Source organism: Notolabrus celidotus, chromosome 19 (genome assembly GCF_009762535.1).
Source record: "Notolabrus celidotus isolate fNotCel1 chromosome 19, fNotCel1.pri, whole genome shotgun sequence".
Classification (NCBI taxonomy): domain Eukaryota; kingdom Metazoa; phylum Chordata; class Actinopteri; order Labriformes; family Labridae; genus Notolabrus; species Notolabrus celidotus.
This window is the reverse complement of record NC_048290.1, coordinates 19,038,935-19,055,177: the sequence shown is the minus strand read 5'-3', so window position 1 is coordinate 19,055,177 and position 16,243 is coordinate 19,038,935. Positions and strand designations below refer to the sequence as shown.

The window sequence follows — 16,243 nt, the reverse complement described above, 5'->3', positions numbered from 1 at the left end:
GCAGGACAATTTGACAGAATGGGAATCAAGGAAGATAGAGTGAGAGTTGAATCTGGGCCTCGCCTCAAAGACTACAGCCCCTGCACTTGGGGCATGCGACCTAGCTGCTGAGCCACACTGGCACCCAAATATGGGTCATTGTTTGTGGACTGCTTTAACTTTAAGAGCCTCTTGGTTAATACAAGCCCACTGAAAAATAGTAACTTTCTCATAATAATTTATGGAATGGTGATGTTATTTATTTACAATGACCTGGTTGTTTTATTACTCCAGCTTCAATGTACAGGACATTTGGTTCTCATGATACACACTCATTTGTGTGTTAGTTTTTTGTTAGTTTCTCACACTGTTGTTTGTTGAGAAATTTAGATAGATGGATCTTAATTGTGCTTAGCAAGGACATTTGTCACATGGAGTCTGTACGAGAATGCATACATACAACATAAATAATAAACAATAACACCACCCAGCCTCACAACAATGGTGCACATCATCCCACATGTGTACCCACAGGACACATATAAACACACAGAACACATTACTGGGGCATTTTGTCCAGAAGTGCTATGGCAGACTGGACAAAGCATCTGCCAAACCGGGCTCATCTACAGTATGGGGATCTCTATCTACGGCCAGATGGGAGCAGTGTAAGGAATGAGGAGAGGGGGTGTAAGGGGTTTCCTGCTAAAAAGTATGACATCTATCCCAGCTCCTTTTAAATCAAAATTAGACAGATCATTGCTAATTATGTGTTTCTGTTCTGTGTTTGTTGACTCTATAGTAAATTATGTGTTTGTAATACCTTGACCATTCCAGTGTCGGTTACGCTTCAACATTAGTAGACTTTGTGTTTTTCCAGGCAGTGACTGCTGCTTCCTCCTTCTCAACAGTGTAGAATCTGTCAGCCATATACCTGCTGTAAAGGGCCCACAGCCACTAAGTGGCTCTTATCTAATCCATACATCCCCCTCCCTTATCTCAGCTCTTCTATTCATGGGAGTCAGCCCAAATGTGGCACAAGGCATGGACTATCTAATTAGGGAAAGGCTTGAGCAACCCCCAGGCCCCCTTTTGTTATAATGCCTGTGTTTTGTTGCCTCTGTCCTCTCGTTGCACTAATTAGCTCTGTGTCCCGTCACTCACACTGCCTGTCAGATAGACGCTGCTTTAAAACACTTTCTTCTCAAGGCGCCCTCTGGGTGCTTTCAATGCACCTTTTTGCTTTAGGGCCAGATTCAATTTTAATATGTGTGTAAGTAAAGTTTTGTCAGAAGCCACCTCTGTAAACTGTTTATGGTCCAGTCCTGTCAGGAGTTTTGTTTACTTATCTGACTCCTGTGTTAAAGGCTCTGGCAGAGTAAATGTTTCAATATGTTGCTAAGGTAACCAGGAAAATCTTTGTTTAGTGAGGTCAGCTGATTGGCCTATAAAGGAGCAGCTGATGCCTTGCTTTTATTTCCCATTGAGCACAAAGGGGGAGGGTGTGTGTGTATGCATACATGTATGTGTATTAACTGCACTGTGTGTTTGTATGGGTGCCCAACACAGTCATCGAAAGTAGGTCGTGTACAAATACTGTACCTCTAAAATAAGGGTTACAAAGGGGTGGAAAATTTCTGGTAAACTTCCGGAAAGTTTCTAGTAAATGTCCATGGGAAGTTAAGCTTGGGAATTTTGGAAATATTACAAATTGGAAACTTTCCATAGGAATTAACTGGAAATTGAGGGTAATTTAATGGAAATGTATCATATCCAAGCATAAATATTTGTTTTGTTATAAGCAAACATCCATCCAAAATAGAAATCATCTGTGCATGTGATGGAGGAATGCTCAGTGCATGTAGAGGGCGTTGTCTCAATAGCCCTGCAGTAAGCAGTGTGCTATGTGCATGTGATAGGAATAGCATAGATATTCAACTGTACTTGCATGGAATCTGGTTGTTTTTTGTTAGTGTTATGCTAAAATATATTTTCCCCAACTATATTTAAGTTCCCTTTTAAGAGCCAAACTTCAATTTAGTAAATTCCTTGTTTATTCCCGTTTATTCCCGTTTATTTCCATGGAAAGTTTCCAACTTTGAAAATTCCCTGAATTTTGCAACCCTATCTATCATCAGTAAAGAATATGTTAGACAATTTGAATAAAGTTTAAGTTAATGGGGCTGACTTTTATTCAAAAGTCTGTCGGTGAACATTTGATTGGACGTTCCTTGTCACAAAGAATTATGTCATAATAAATCCTTTTTCCACTGAGAATGAAATATTTGAGAGTGTTTTAGGAAGGAACTGATTGCATCTTGATGGTAATGGACACTTTAAAGGTATATTTTTGGGGCTTTTATACCTTTTATTTATAGAGGAGAGGGCTGTGGATAGAGCAGGAAACCGGGAGAGAGTGGGGGAATGACAATTGGGAAAGGGACCACAGGCTCAAGTCTTACCCAGGCTGCCCACTACATGGGCACGCAACTTAACCATTAGGCTAAATCTGCGCTTACTTAGAGGATTTTTTGATTAATAATCACTATTCTTAAAAAAGTGCAGGCCTTTCTAACAAGAGAGCATAAGTTATATATAATGTGATCCTCGTCGCCCATCCAGTATCCAGATATGTCAAATAACCAAATATTCAACCAGCATTTGAAACTGTTCCTTCAGCTCCTCCGGCCCCTCATGTCTCCACGTAGGGGGGAGGATTTAGCCGCTAGTAAATGGGAGCTGTAGGGAGGACCACCAGTGACGCAGTCTTGATAACTACTAGAGCGAATCTGAACACATCAGCCAGCACGTGTCAATGCTCCCTCAACCTACTGCTGGAAATGAAAAGTGGTGGTTGTGTCACGGGCAGTCTAATCCCCCTCAACCCCGCTCACCCCTTTGCCCCACCCAGCACAGACAGCTGGTGCAGGCGGTTGCTGTGGCTCCACTGTCTGACATTACTGGCTGAGAGGCGGCTGATGGAGATCACTGGGTGTGAAAGTTGTCTACATGGACTGACAGGTTGACGGACTGACGGATATTCAATGGAAAACGTCTCAACAGCCAGTTTTAAGCCAGCAGAGTTCAGAGAGATCATTTACTACGAATCATGTGCTGTTAATAAAGCTTTACTTGTGGATGACGCTGTTTGCTTCGGCTACTTTCACCTGTGACCTCACTGATTTTGAGATTCAGATTTGATGGTATCAGGTCTGACAGAGACCTTTCCTGCAAATATAACAGGTCACAACAAGTGACTTCCATTTCATAACATCAGCATGTCCTCCTCTCTGTTGCATACTGTAAGCTTAGAGAGTGTTTTTCCAGAGTATTTCCAAGAGAAGCTGTTATTCACAGTACAGCAGAGGCAAGCAGGAAGTTGGATCCTGTAGTTGTATCTGCCCTGTAGGGGTTGGTCCTGTGTGGAGATTAACGGGGTCAGTTTGCTGGCCTGGCTTGGCTTGACATTGGAGGGGGAGGAGACTTATCTGCCTTTACTCTCACCAGAGTTAAGTGATGTCCTTTTCACCCTCACAAAGCTGAAGTAGAGCAGGTCTGGTTGGTGTCACCTGAAACACTCTGAATCAGTGATCTGTTTGTCTTGAGGATTGCGTCTCATTTCACAATATGCACAAATGTGTCTTTTACCCAGCAATGTCTCATATAAAATCGTGTAATTTAGTACACATATGTAAATAAATGTGGTGATACTGCAAATGTTTCTGTCCCTCATGCTCCCCCTTTGGATTCCACAAACTCACTTTAATTAAAACTCTTATTTGTTTCTCTTTTCCAGACAAGTTCAACACCTATGTGACGCTGAAGGTGCAGAATGTTAAGAGTACAACTATCACTGTGCGGGGGGACCAGCCCTGCTGGGAACAGGATTTCATGTTGTAAGTTATTACACACAAACACTGTTAACTAGTCCTGAACCTACACTGCAAGATGTATAGGTTTAGACCAGGGGTCAGCAACCTGCGGCTCTTTCAACCTTATGTTGTGGCTCCCTGTGGCTTTGGAAAATAAATGATGAGTAATACATGTAACACATGAAGTGTATTCTGTTTTTTTTCATTAGCTTTTTTAATTGTAATCATAAATTTGAAGATTATTGTGAACTTGTAACATTAAAATAAAAAGCGGCTTTATTTGTTTAATTTTTTGTCGCTCAAAATTTGCATCACAATCTTCGAAATTCCCGCTGGCGGGTCTCACACATCGGCACTTAAACTTTTCAAATATGTTTTTATATTGTTCAGTGAAATAGTGTGATTTTAAAAATAAAAAATTAAATTTAGGTCAACTCTCTGCTACATGATCTGGTATATGAAGGATGAAGGCACACAGCATTTTTGTTTTGCAGATGTGATAATTTAAGTTTGGCTTTTTATGACATAAACCTTCCCAGTGTGAGTTTAAAATGTTCAAAATGTTTTCTTTGAATACAGAAATAAAATTTCATTTTCCCTGTAGCACTTCATTGATTTCATAAGCAACACAGTATAGTTTTTTATACATAGCATAAATGTAGAAAAACAATATACTGTTATCTTCTATTTAGATGTCAAAAAGGATTTGCGGCTCCCGGTGTTTTCTATATTGTGGAAACCAGTCCAAATGGCTCTTTGAGTATTAAAGGTCGCTGACCCCTGGTTTAGACAATGTACCTGCAACATTGACCAAGCAGAGGTCAGCAGGGTGTCTTTAAATGTTGTAATCTTGTCCTGAAAGTCATACCAAAGTGACATATTTATGCTGAGACAGTATCAAGTGCTCACAATCAGTTATTGAATCAAGTGCACCAGGAAGCATCCCTTGATGCTCTGTCAGGCTGCTGACAGAGCTGTTAGCCACATAGGAAGGCAGCCTATAACTGTGGCGTCAAAGACTTCTCTTAAAGGTACGCAGCCGGTACGCTCCCCTCCACTTCTATCAGAAGTCTCACTTATCAGGAGTGACTAATTAGTTTGATGAATATGACAATGATTGAAGTCTGTGGTTCCCAAAGTGAGGGTCGGGACCCTCTGGGAGACAGTAATAGGGGAGTCACAAGGTATCTTCCAGATTATTAATTGTTTATGCCTATTCTGATTCGAACATAAAGTATAAACAGCAAAAAACACAATAATTAATAATAAAAATAAAAAGAAACAATAATAATAATCATAATAACAGATTGCTAAGTGTGAATATAGATATCACCAAACATAGTATATGTATTCATACAGATTTACATAATTATATGCATCTTTAACTACACTACTTCAAATTTAGTCATCATCATCATCATCATCATCATCATCATCATCATCATCATTTTTTTAAGTAATCTAAATTTGCATAGTTTACTAATTATAGTGAAAATGTAGACAGAAATAGTAGTTACATTTGAAATAAAAACTTGCAAATAAATAATGTTTCATTACTTTTCTAGTTTTCTTTGTTGCCAGATGACTCCTAACTAAGATTACGATTAGGGTTAGTTTACAGTTAATTAGCAAAAGCATCAGTAGCAGCAGGTTCATTTATAACATGTGCATGTAGGCAGGATACTTTTCTGCAGCTAAATTAAGTATGAAGCAACATTGAATCATTTCAAGGGACAGTGGGAATTGCAAGTTTTTGGCAACTATATTTTGGGGGTCATGGGCTGATTAGTTTGGGAAGCCCTTGTCATACTGGGAGACTTTAAACTTATGTATTAAACAGACTACTCCGCCGCTTTCATAGCACATTAAGTTAGTATTATTTTTTGTTCATTTCTTTACTTTCCTTTTTTTTAATGAAAAATGGTGTTCATCCTTCCAGTAGAGTTCCAAAGGCTCCCAGAAATAATGTCATTGTGCATTACTGCTGATAAAGCAGCACATGTGGGTCACCATGTATCTAAGACACATTATATTGATTTGTTCTGGGTTTTTTTGTCATTAGTTTTGTTTTGTAAACTAACAACCTGGTTATAAAACCAATAATATTTTTCTAACAGGCTGAGCAACTATTTCCAGGATAAACAGCTGCAGTTCATTTCCTTCTTATAATTCATCGGTTTAATTTCCTCATTTTACTTTTCCTGTGAAAGGTATCTATGGTGATGAGAGAGCAAGCGCGTCGTTCCATGTGTGTCATTGTTTGTCTTTTGTGAACGCCCTCATTGCAACACTGTTTGTTTTTCCAGACCCTCATCCTTCCCCTGTCCATTAATGATGCATCGGCCTGGTCAGATTTAACATTCAACATTATCATTCATCTACACTTCCAGCACCACCTTCTTTAATAAGCAACATTTGAGAGAATGACTCAGCTCTTATGAAAGTATTCACGAGTTATACTTCAGCAGATTAGTTGCAGCTATTTTTTTTTTAATATTGATGTTTAATAGATTTTCAGTGTAATTAATTTTAGGCACACATGATTGCTTTCTTGGCAAGACATTTATGAAAAATTAATAACCACTCTCATGTATCTCAGGTAAATATTGATATACAAATTATGACAACAAACAGTACAAAATAGAATGGATTACATTTTAAGATATAGTGCTGCTGAAAGGGGATTTTAGATTTTTCAGAATGGACAACTGTCCCATTATTTTCAATCTTTGTGCTAAGCTAATCAAACAGGCTGTAAGTTGCAACTTCATATCGAATAATCAGACGTTATTTTATGCAAAAGGTCAGAAACCGGATTTGCAAAACTTTGCCTGATAACAGAGCATGTCCTGTGTGATTTACAGTAGGTGCCTCTGTACACCTAATTTGGTTATTTAGCCTTTTGAAAATTATTTCCATAATTCCATGTTGATCTGTTCCTTAGGTTGATCTATCTTGTTGTTGTTACATTGGAATAGACTGTTGGTTGCCTGCATTAAAATAGGAGAGTGAAATTAAGCTTGACTAGTATCACATATGTCTTTCACTAACTGTTACTTAAATCCCTGAATCTGTCCCAACAAAGGACACATAAATAACTAAAAGATAATACGTTGGTTGATATTTTTATGACATTACAGAGTTGATTAAAAAAATAACAAAATGTTGACTTTCATTGCACTCAAGGTTTTTTTACTTGTTTAAATTGTTTTTAGTAGGTTCTCTTTCACTCTTTTATTCAGCTGTTGCTTTAAGTGTCACGGGACGGTAGGCAGAAAAAATAAGAGGATTCAAAAGTGCAGACAAAAATTAAAGGTTTAGTTAACAAAAAATAACAGAACAAAAACTTACTTTTAAAAAAGCCCACAGAACACCTAGAGCAATGGGAACATGCATGATGACTATGTGGAAGTGTTCAGTGATCTGGGTGAAATGCAACAAATCTTGTTGGAGAAAGTGTACGCACGGGTACGCAACTTAAAGTTCCAGTCAAAGAACAGATTAGATTGGTTGCCCTTTTTTCAATTAAAAAAGACAAATCTGTTAAATAACAATCCACATACCTGGATAACAGAATATAAAAAGGATTTCCAACATTAAACGTCTCTGATAGCTCAGTTGGATCTTTACGGCTTGCTGGATTCATGTATTCACTGACAATTTTGATGACCAGATAATCTGGAGGTATATACATCTCTGCACCTGGCATCCTGGATACTCGGCCCCCTCCTCTGCGCTTCTCTCAATTAGCCGTTCCCTTTGATTATGTTTTCTCTCATCTTCCCTTTGTTTAGCCTGCTGATAGTTATACCTGCAACAGGCGAGAATATGCAAATGCCCTCAGCCCGTGTCATGCGGCTGCTTTCGGATTTGCTATGCCGTTCTACTGCTGTCATCAAGCTGTTTTTGAGCTCTCTAAATAGCATGCTGAATGACAACAAGAGGCTTGAATGGATTATAACAGCAAATACACAACAAAAGGAGGAAGAGTCCATTGTTGTCATTAGTCAGTGGTAGAGCCTGGCAGCAGTTACATAAGAATGTTATGATTCACTGCGGGTGAGTTGAGTGGGACGAGGGAAAGTTTTCCTGCTTTTTTTTTCTTATAACAGAGCCTCACACCACACAGATGATTGTTTTATATCAGATCAATACCTTCATTTCTCAATTCTTCTGTTTTTCCTCAGTGAGATCAACCGGCTGGACCTCGGGCTCATTGTTGAGGTGTGGAACAAAGGCCTCATCTGGGACACCATGGTGGGGACATCCTGGATTCCACTTAAGAGCGTCCACCAATCAGAGGAGGTTTGAATAAGCATATACACTTGTATAATATAGTCTCAGGGTTCGAAATTACAACAATTTTGGTCGAATATGCTTCCAAAATATAATCTGCGACTCAAAATATATTTGGGAACATTCATGGAAGTGCAAATACTTGTTGTGGTGCATCCCTTTTTCTATTTCTCTATAAAACAGGTTTCCCCTGCTTATTAAACTCTTCCTACTTTCTGTACTGCCTCCAACTCTCTTTGTTGTCATGAAGAACTCTATCTTCTGAGTACAGCACTCAATGAATTTGTTAAATTTGACATTTTACACCACAGTAATGGCTGTTCTGTATCATGCCCAGTCCAGTGCAGTGGAAGAGGCGCTGCCAAAACTGCCAAAGAAGAAGAAATGAGTGTTTTTTTGCCCCACAGAGTTAGTCTAATGCGAGGGCATCCCAAACGTAACTCTCCCTAATACACGTTCAATCTGTGGAGGGATCATTTAAACGAGACAGCTGTCACTGTTTTTCTCTGCCAACACAGACTCCAGACTGTAGTGGATTTCATACAATTAACTGATCGAGAAAATACGGAGCATCACCAGACTCCAAGATCAAATGTGCTGTTTTCCTTTCACCTCTGCACTTATGTTCACATTCACAATTGAAAATAATACAGCACAAAGAAAAAGTTTGCAGATACATTATTACTGACACCAGTGATATACTGCCTTAGTAAATTATAATATCGGCACAGGGTAGTGTTGGAGGACCTCTCTGAATGCCTGGTCCTCGCGTGTTCGTTTGATGAAGAAAATAGGAGGAGGTATTGAAGTTTCAAAAATCAGCTTTATTCTAAACACCAGTAGAAATTGCAAAGTGTACAGAGCTCTGGGTCCGACTATCGTGTCCCTGATCAACAACAGTGCTGTTCAGTTCGCGAAGTCTGAACTGACTACTTTTTCCCTGACCCAGTATTTATTAACACATAGGATGAATTTGAATTGTGCATAATTTGAGGGCGTTGCCTCCCCCTCATTGGCCCGAGGTGGTCCACGTCGTCCTCGTTCTGACTCCCATCATACTCCTCAAGGCCTGAGAAGTTGTCCTGAAACGTGAAAGTTAGCGCACACACATTCCTGTCTACCCTCAAGGATAACGTTCTCTCATCATTCACCAATGCACATCAGCTACGTGTGGTCTGCCACCTGCCCCCCTTAATTCCTGGGATACTGAACCTATGTCTGCTGATGCATGGAATTCTCCCAAGGCCCTGGTTCCTGTTTTTGGCTACATTACGTCTTACTTTTGATATGTCGTTGTGACTACGACCTTCAGGTCCTTCTTGTTGTTATGGTTTTCCGCTATCAGACATGCAGTCATGGCGTTCTTTGGTTCTCAGTACTTTTCCACTCTCTCAGATGTTCAGGGTGACAGAGGCCTCAATACTGTACAGGTCTCAGTTCTCCGTGGTGCCAAGCTGCATGGTTTCAGTACACACTATATTTGTATCTAAACACTCGTGATGATTAGTATATTTGGCTATATGAGTAAAATTAATATGATATAATATGATTAAGTAAATGAATGTGATTGAGTAAATAGTGCCAATTGTGAGTATGTAAGAGTGAGGTGTGGAGTCCCATATCCACAAGTCCCCCTCTTGGTCTCAGCTCCCTGAGACCAACAAACCAGGACTTCACACGGAATCCCCATGCGGAGCCACTGCCAGGGTGTAGGCACCTCTGCGACAATGCCCAAGTTCTGGTAGCGCAACCATCTGGTAGCGAGCGTGGGGTCCCTGCTTCTCAAATGCGGCCACGATGGCGTGGTTCCAGAGAGACCTAATACAGGGAATACAACAGCATCCAACCAACACCACCACACACAACATACCAGCCAGGGAAACACCCATCGAGACGAGCACTCCTTTCCACTTACCCAACCACCAAGCTTCTTGGTGTCCCACCCCTGCAAAGACCTTTTTTAAGGTGTCTTTTCTGGAATCTCTCGTGGTCACTTGGTGAGGTTCCACGGACTTGTCGTCACTGCAAGATATTTCAGGGGAGGGAATACAACAACAACAACAACACGACATAACAATCAATATAGTGAGAATTACTGAATATTAAGCCAAAATAGCGCCATCTAGTGGAGTCCGTTACCTTCCATGTAGCTGAGCAGAACTTCTCTCAACGTAAGTTGTTTTATGCCTTCACACCTAATGACTCTACACTCTTAGCGTTAGCGAAGCTAAATAATAAAATGTCTCCTTTTTCTACCACCCAGGAACAGTTTATGCTTGTTCTTTCAGATCCCTGCGAATGTCTGCTCGGGTTCTCGCAGGAGGGTCTGCTGCAGCACACAATGACCAATGAAACCAGGTGTTTCCTTTCCCCTTAAGTCGAACTGCGTGAGTTGTCCTCTCCGTCACCTGAAAGGGCCCTGTCCATCTAGATTCCGTCCACTTCCGTTTGATGACCTTCAGGAGCACCCACTCAGCGTCGGTCGGGGGAAGCGGCTTCTCCTCACCCCCTCTGATCTCTGCGATCTGGGCGGAAAATGCTGAAACAAGGGCTGTGAGCTGATCATAATATGGCTTATAGGCCAAGAAAGGAGTTTCCTGTGCTCTAACAACACCAGCTCCTGGTCCAGGAAACTGCTGTCCACATCTAAGTTCATATGGTGTGAATCCTGTCCGCAAACTAACTGAGCTCCTCACTGACATCAAAGCCAGTGGGAGAGCATCCACCCAGCTAAGTTTGTTTTGTGCACACACTTTGCTGATTTTACCTTTTAGGGTCTGATTCATTCTTTCTACCTTTCCCTGAGACTGTGGGTGTTACATAGTTCCAAAGGCATGTTTTAGACCCAGCTGGGCTTCTACTGCTTGTAGATGTTTATTTTTAAAATGTGTGCGATTATCAGATCAAATCTTTTTAGGGAAACCATGTGTGGGAATGTAGTGGTTAATCAAAAACTTCACTACTGTTTGTGCATCCTCTTTTTTAGCTGGTACAGCCTCAGGCCAGCCGGTGTATGCATCCACCGCCACCAGGAGGTATCTGTACCCTTTCACCCGATCAATCATGTCTGTTCTCTGTTGCGTCTAATGTTACACTCACATATGACAACACCTGTCTCTCCCCCCCCTTTTTTTGAAAAAGCACCGCATTGACTGAGTGTGGTTTTTCAGAAACATCCAAAAAGAAGGGTAAGGTGTAATCAGGAACTGCCAAGGTGGCTGTGTGCGAGAGAACCTGCTTTAGTGTGATGAAACTTTGTTCAGTGACCACGTCCCAAATTAATGATGCAGCGAGATTACGCATGCCTTGCTCATTAACCATAGCACGCAAAGGGGCTGTAAGCTCCGCATACTCCGGCACAAAATGACGACTGTAGCCTGTAAGGCCCAGAAATGAAAGCATTTGCTTCACGGTTTGTGGCTTAGTATGATGCAAGATAGCATCCTTGTGGGCAGGAGACACCCCTGTTCCTTTGTGAGAGACTACCCTGCCCAGGAAAGACACAACTTGTCTGCAGCATTGTAGCTTTTTCTGTGAAACTTTGAAACCGACTTCTAGCAATCTGCGCAATACTACATCCGTAGCAGCGAGGCAATCTTGTGCTGTGGGGGACGCAATTAACAAATCATCAACATACTGCACCAACACCGAGCCCAGTGGTAGGGGAAGATCGGTCAGCAAGTTTCTGAGTACATGATTAAAAATGCCGGGTGACAACACAAACCCCTGCGGCATCCTCGTGTATGTCAGCTGACGACCCGCATACGTGAAGGAAAAAATGTCACGCAGCGAGGGATCGAGCGGAAGACAGAAAAATGCATTAGCCAGATCTATACAACTGAACCCTTTGTGCTCAGGGGCGACAGCAGACAGTGCTGTATATGGATTGGGTACTGACAGTGTAGGGGTCGCTACAATGCGATTAATTGCCCTCAAATCATGTGCCATGCGATATTTTCCTGAATCTTGTTTTTGGACAGGCAGGATAGGCGTATTCCAATTGCTCTGGTTATCAATCAGGACACCAGCAGCTAATAAGCCATTAATGGTGTCTGCAATGCCTTCCTCTGCCACAGCTTTGTGTGGATACTGCCTCTGCCAGATTGGTCTAGAATCAGGAGTAGAAATTAGATCAAACATTATGGGAGCGACAGTGGAACAAAAACCTACATCTGTCGGGCCCGAAGACCAGAGAGAGGTAGGAATGGCGTTTAGCATACCGGCAGCATCTGGATAATCAGTTTTTTCTCTGCCATGAAATCTCTCAATTTGTTGGTGTTCCAAAAGGACGGTGTCCTCTGTCGTCTGTGAGATTCTGTATGCTTTTTCTGATGGAGAATAAGACACGTGTGGGAGTTGAGTGGGTTCCCAGTCCGAAGCTTTTAACAGCCTTTTGGTCATGGGACCCAGTTCTTTGGCCTGATGCTCAGTATGTACAGCGAGAGTGATGTGTGGCGAGGAGACTTCAGCCATTTCATAATATTGTGACAATTCAGGACTCAAATTTACTGCTGCAACTATTCCCTCTGCACCCGCATACAAGCACGCTGAGTGTACCGGTTCTACCCTGCCCTCCATTACCTCAAAAGCCTCACGATACACCAAGTCCTCGTCACGGTCATAAAACAGAGTCACGTGGAGCGGGTCAGGTGGAGGAGCATAGGGATGCAACATGTGGAGCCAGGGCTTCCAAGCAGTGTACAAAGACGAAACTCCGCCCCCTTTCGTTGTCTCAGGTTGCACCAGCCCCCAATAGATGTCAGCCCACTGAGGCTCTGCACCAGGTGAATTGTCCTGACCCAGAAACATCTGGGACTGCGAGGAAATTCTGCTAACAGAGCAGTTGAAAGATTGTCCATTTGGAAAAGTCACAACCATACCGTCTGGGCTGCACAAAATAGATGCTCCACTTTTGACCACTTGGGGCATGGGCGGCTGATACTGTTGTTCTTGTGAGGGTCTCTGTCCAGGCGCATACACCTGCTGTGTGTGCCACGGTGTCATAGGGCAGAATCTGGAGATATGTCCGATCACGCCACAGGTAAAGCAACGCATTGGCTGACCCCCAGGTGCACCCCGTCCGCGTCCCCCTTGCCCGTAACCACCCCTCGCGAACCCCATCGGCCGCTGAGGCTGTCTGTACATGGGCTGCATAGGCGGATACGCCGGCGCAGGTGCAGGAGGAGCAACCAGCTGCTGAGGAGCATGTTGACCCTGTGTGGGCACAGGAGCCACTGGTTGCTGCATCATATGAGTGGTTGGTTTATTGGCCTTTTTATCATCCTATAATTTACGCCTCTCGCTGTCCAGTTGCATCTTAAGCAATTGTGCTGTGTTGTTTGACACCTCAGCATCATGGACTTTTTGTTTTTCTTCCACTTGCCGCACATAGTGAGCTAAATGCTTCTCCCACTTGTCTCCATCACATCCTAGTAAATCAGGGTTAGCTTGCATTTGTGCCTGCACTGACCTTGGCATTCCTTCTAAAATAGCTCTCCGGAACATAGCTGTCTGCAGCCTGTCCGAGCTGGGATGAGTTCCAGCTACACTGATCCAAGTGTCTTTACACCGAATGAAAAATTCAGGCATGCTCTCTTTATCTCTTCTGTTTAAGGTTAAAGAGTGTAATGCTCCCTCGGGCACTGGATATATGATACGCATGGCAGTGCCTATGGCTGTAGCATAGGTCGTGAATAATGCATCATCTGGCACTATTGCTGTTTGAGCTTGAGCTTCAATTTTTTGTTGCTCATGCAGGGGAAGCTGTCGGCCAATTAATGCTCTTCAGTCCCCCATCGCTATTGTCCAGCCGTTTGTCAGCTGACAGAATTTAGTCATCCACCCCTGTCCCCCTTCAGTGGGTGTAGGCATTTTTTCAGAAATGCAATTCATGTCCGTGAAGGAAAAAGGTTTATAGGCGGAGCTGCCATTGTTCGCAGTTAATATGGGGAGAGCGAGACCTGGAGCTAAACAGGGTTTAGATTTCCGAGTGTGACTCGCCACCGGTGACGGTGGGGTCGGGCGTCTCTCTGTTTCATTGTCATGTTGTGCAGGAGCATTGCAAGGTGTGCATTCACTTAGTCCCCTGTTTGGTTGTCGCGGCGGGTCAGTTGGATTGTACATAACCAATCGGCCCACAAACTCAGCATCGTATGTTTGTTCGTCATCGTCGATGTAGCAACCGTCTAACTCATAGTCCTGATCTTCGCTCTCTGTATTCTGATCTTCCTCCCTGTCACGGGGAAGTGCTCTCAGATTCCTGCATGTACCAGCTTGAACTCCTGTCTCCCTAAAAGCTCTATCTATGAATGGATTGCTAGTGGAGGGCGCGGGGGCAACACCATCCCCTGTGACTTGAGGTAAACCAGGCACGCGTGGCGTGGACTGGTATGCTGGCTGTATGGGAGGAATGTCCTCCACTTTTGGCTTTTGTGTGGGACCGCTATCCCTCAGCTCATCCTGCACTTGTTCTATCTGCTGTATTTGTTCTGACAGCTCTGCTTGACGCTCCTGTATGGCCAGTGTAGTTTCCCGTATACATTCCTGCTGCAGATTCCATAAAGTCTGCAGTTCTTGGAGGCGTCCCCCTGCCTCTATGTCCTGCTCTAAATCTATGATCCCCCCCTTTATTCTCATTGCAGGAGCCTGCATGATTCTCTGTGTGCTCTCTGTGTAACGCGGGGGAGAGGCAGGAGTCCTCCCATGATCTGGCTCAGTCTGTCGTAACGTTAGGTCGGGGTAGAGCGGTGGGGGCTGTGCTCCTGCAGGGAGAGCACCCGGCACCGCCCCCGCCGAGCGCGGCGCGGGCTGCGGCCCCACGTGAGGAGCACCTCCCACCGCCCCTGTTTTTGTCTCCGTCTGTGTCAGAGTCTGTGTGGGGGTGTGACTGTTTACTACCGCCGCACAAGTCAGTGTCATCATGTGTACTGCTGCTTTTCTCTCCTCTTGGGCCGCTAATTCTGCCTTCCACTTTCTCCTAATCTTCCATCCCCCTTTATCCTCTTCGGCCTGGGTTTTCTGGAGCTGTCCTACCAGTACTCTCTCAGCCTTGGCGAGGTGTGGTAAAAGCTCAACCGGTTCCTCATCATCCGGGACATGACCCTGCTCCTGGAGCCATAGCCATGTGTCATCATAGCCCTTCAGCTGCTTCTCTCTGCCTCTTTTTGGGAAGCCCATTAGCCAATTGGAGTCTAATTAACTTCCACTGTTCTCCGACTGAGCTTGCTCCACACCCCCCGTATTCTTCACACTCCCTATCAAATTTTCCCTCCATCTCTCACACCCTACAAATATATATTCTATTACTTATATAGTTTATAATTAGGGTACGGTTTACACGCAGCAAATGTACTACCGCACTATATATTTTATAATTCAGCTCACGTTTATACACTGTAAATGTACTACAACTATATATATTATATAATTCAACTCACGTTCATACACTGTAAATGTACTACAACACTCTATACTGTTATGGTTACAAACACATACAGGTCTCGTGTGAATAGCTCATTGACCAGCACCTGCGCTTCAGTGAAACAAACTTCTAGGCTGAACTGGTTCAGTCCGGTTTCACTCTGGGGGTCAATTCCCAAGCGACAGATGCCTTTTAGACAACACGGTTCCTGTATCCAAACCACCCTTTCACCCACAGAAACCAGGATCAGCAGTGAAGAGACTCACTTCAAATGTGCTTGATCCTTCGAAGCCTCCCACGTTACAACAACCCCTTAATTAGTACTTTTAGCAGGGTAAGAATATACCAATTCTCAATGCTATTGGCCGGTCACACTTACACAGTAATTAAACTAGCCTCGTACTTGCTGTATCAATCGGCGCTGACTTCTCGCTAATACAGCATGTTTCGTGCAGGAGTGGCACCTGCCCCAGGGATTTCAACCTTTGGGACACCCCGGATACCAATTTTTCCCTCTCGGTGGTTCCCACTTCCGGTATCAAGGAACCGGCGGCCTTGGTGCTTCTTTAATCCACACCTTTGTTTTACTCTGCTCTACTTTTTTTATTTTTAACTTTTTCTTTTCAACAGAGTCGGGACGGCTTCTAAACCGTTGGTTTAACGTGCTAGGACTCTC

General features: G+C 43.2%; 1 protein-coding gene across 1 annotated transcript in view; it reads left to right on the top strand.

The window, feature by feature from the left end:
* The window catches only part of LOC117830756 (protein unc-13 homolog B-like), a 79,885-nt gene that overhangs the window by 14,562 nt on the left and 49,080 nt on the right, over positions 1–16,243 (top strand). Inside the window, exons 3-4 of the mRNA XM_034709024.1 lie at positions 3,776–3,875; positions 8,039–8,156. Coding sequence (XP_034564915.1) covers positions 3,776–3,875; positions 8,039–8,156 — 218 coding nt within the window. The remainder of the gene's footprint in view (positions 1–3,775; positions 3,876–8,038; positions 8,157–16,243) is intronic.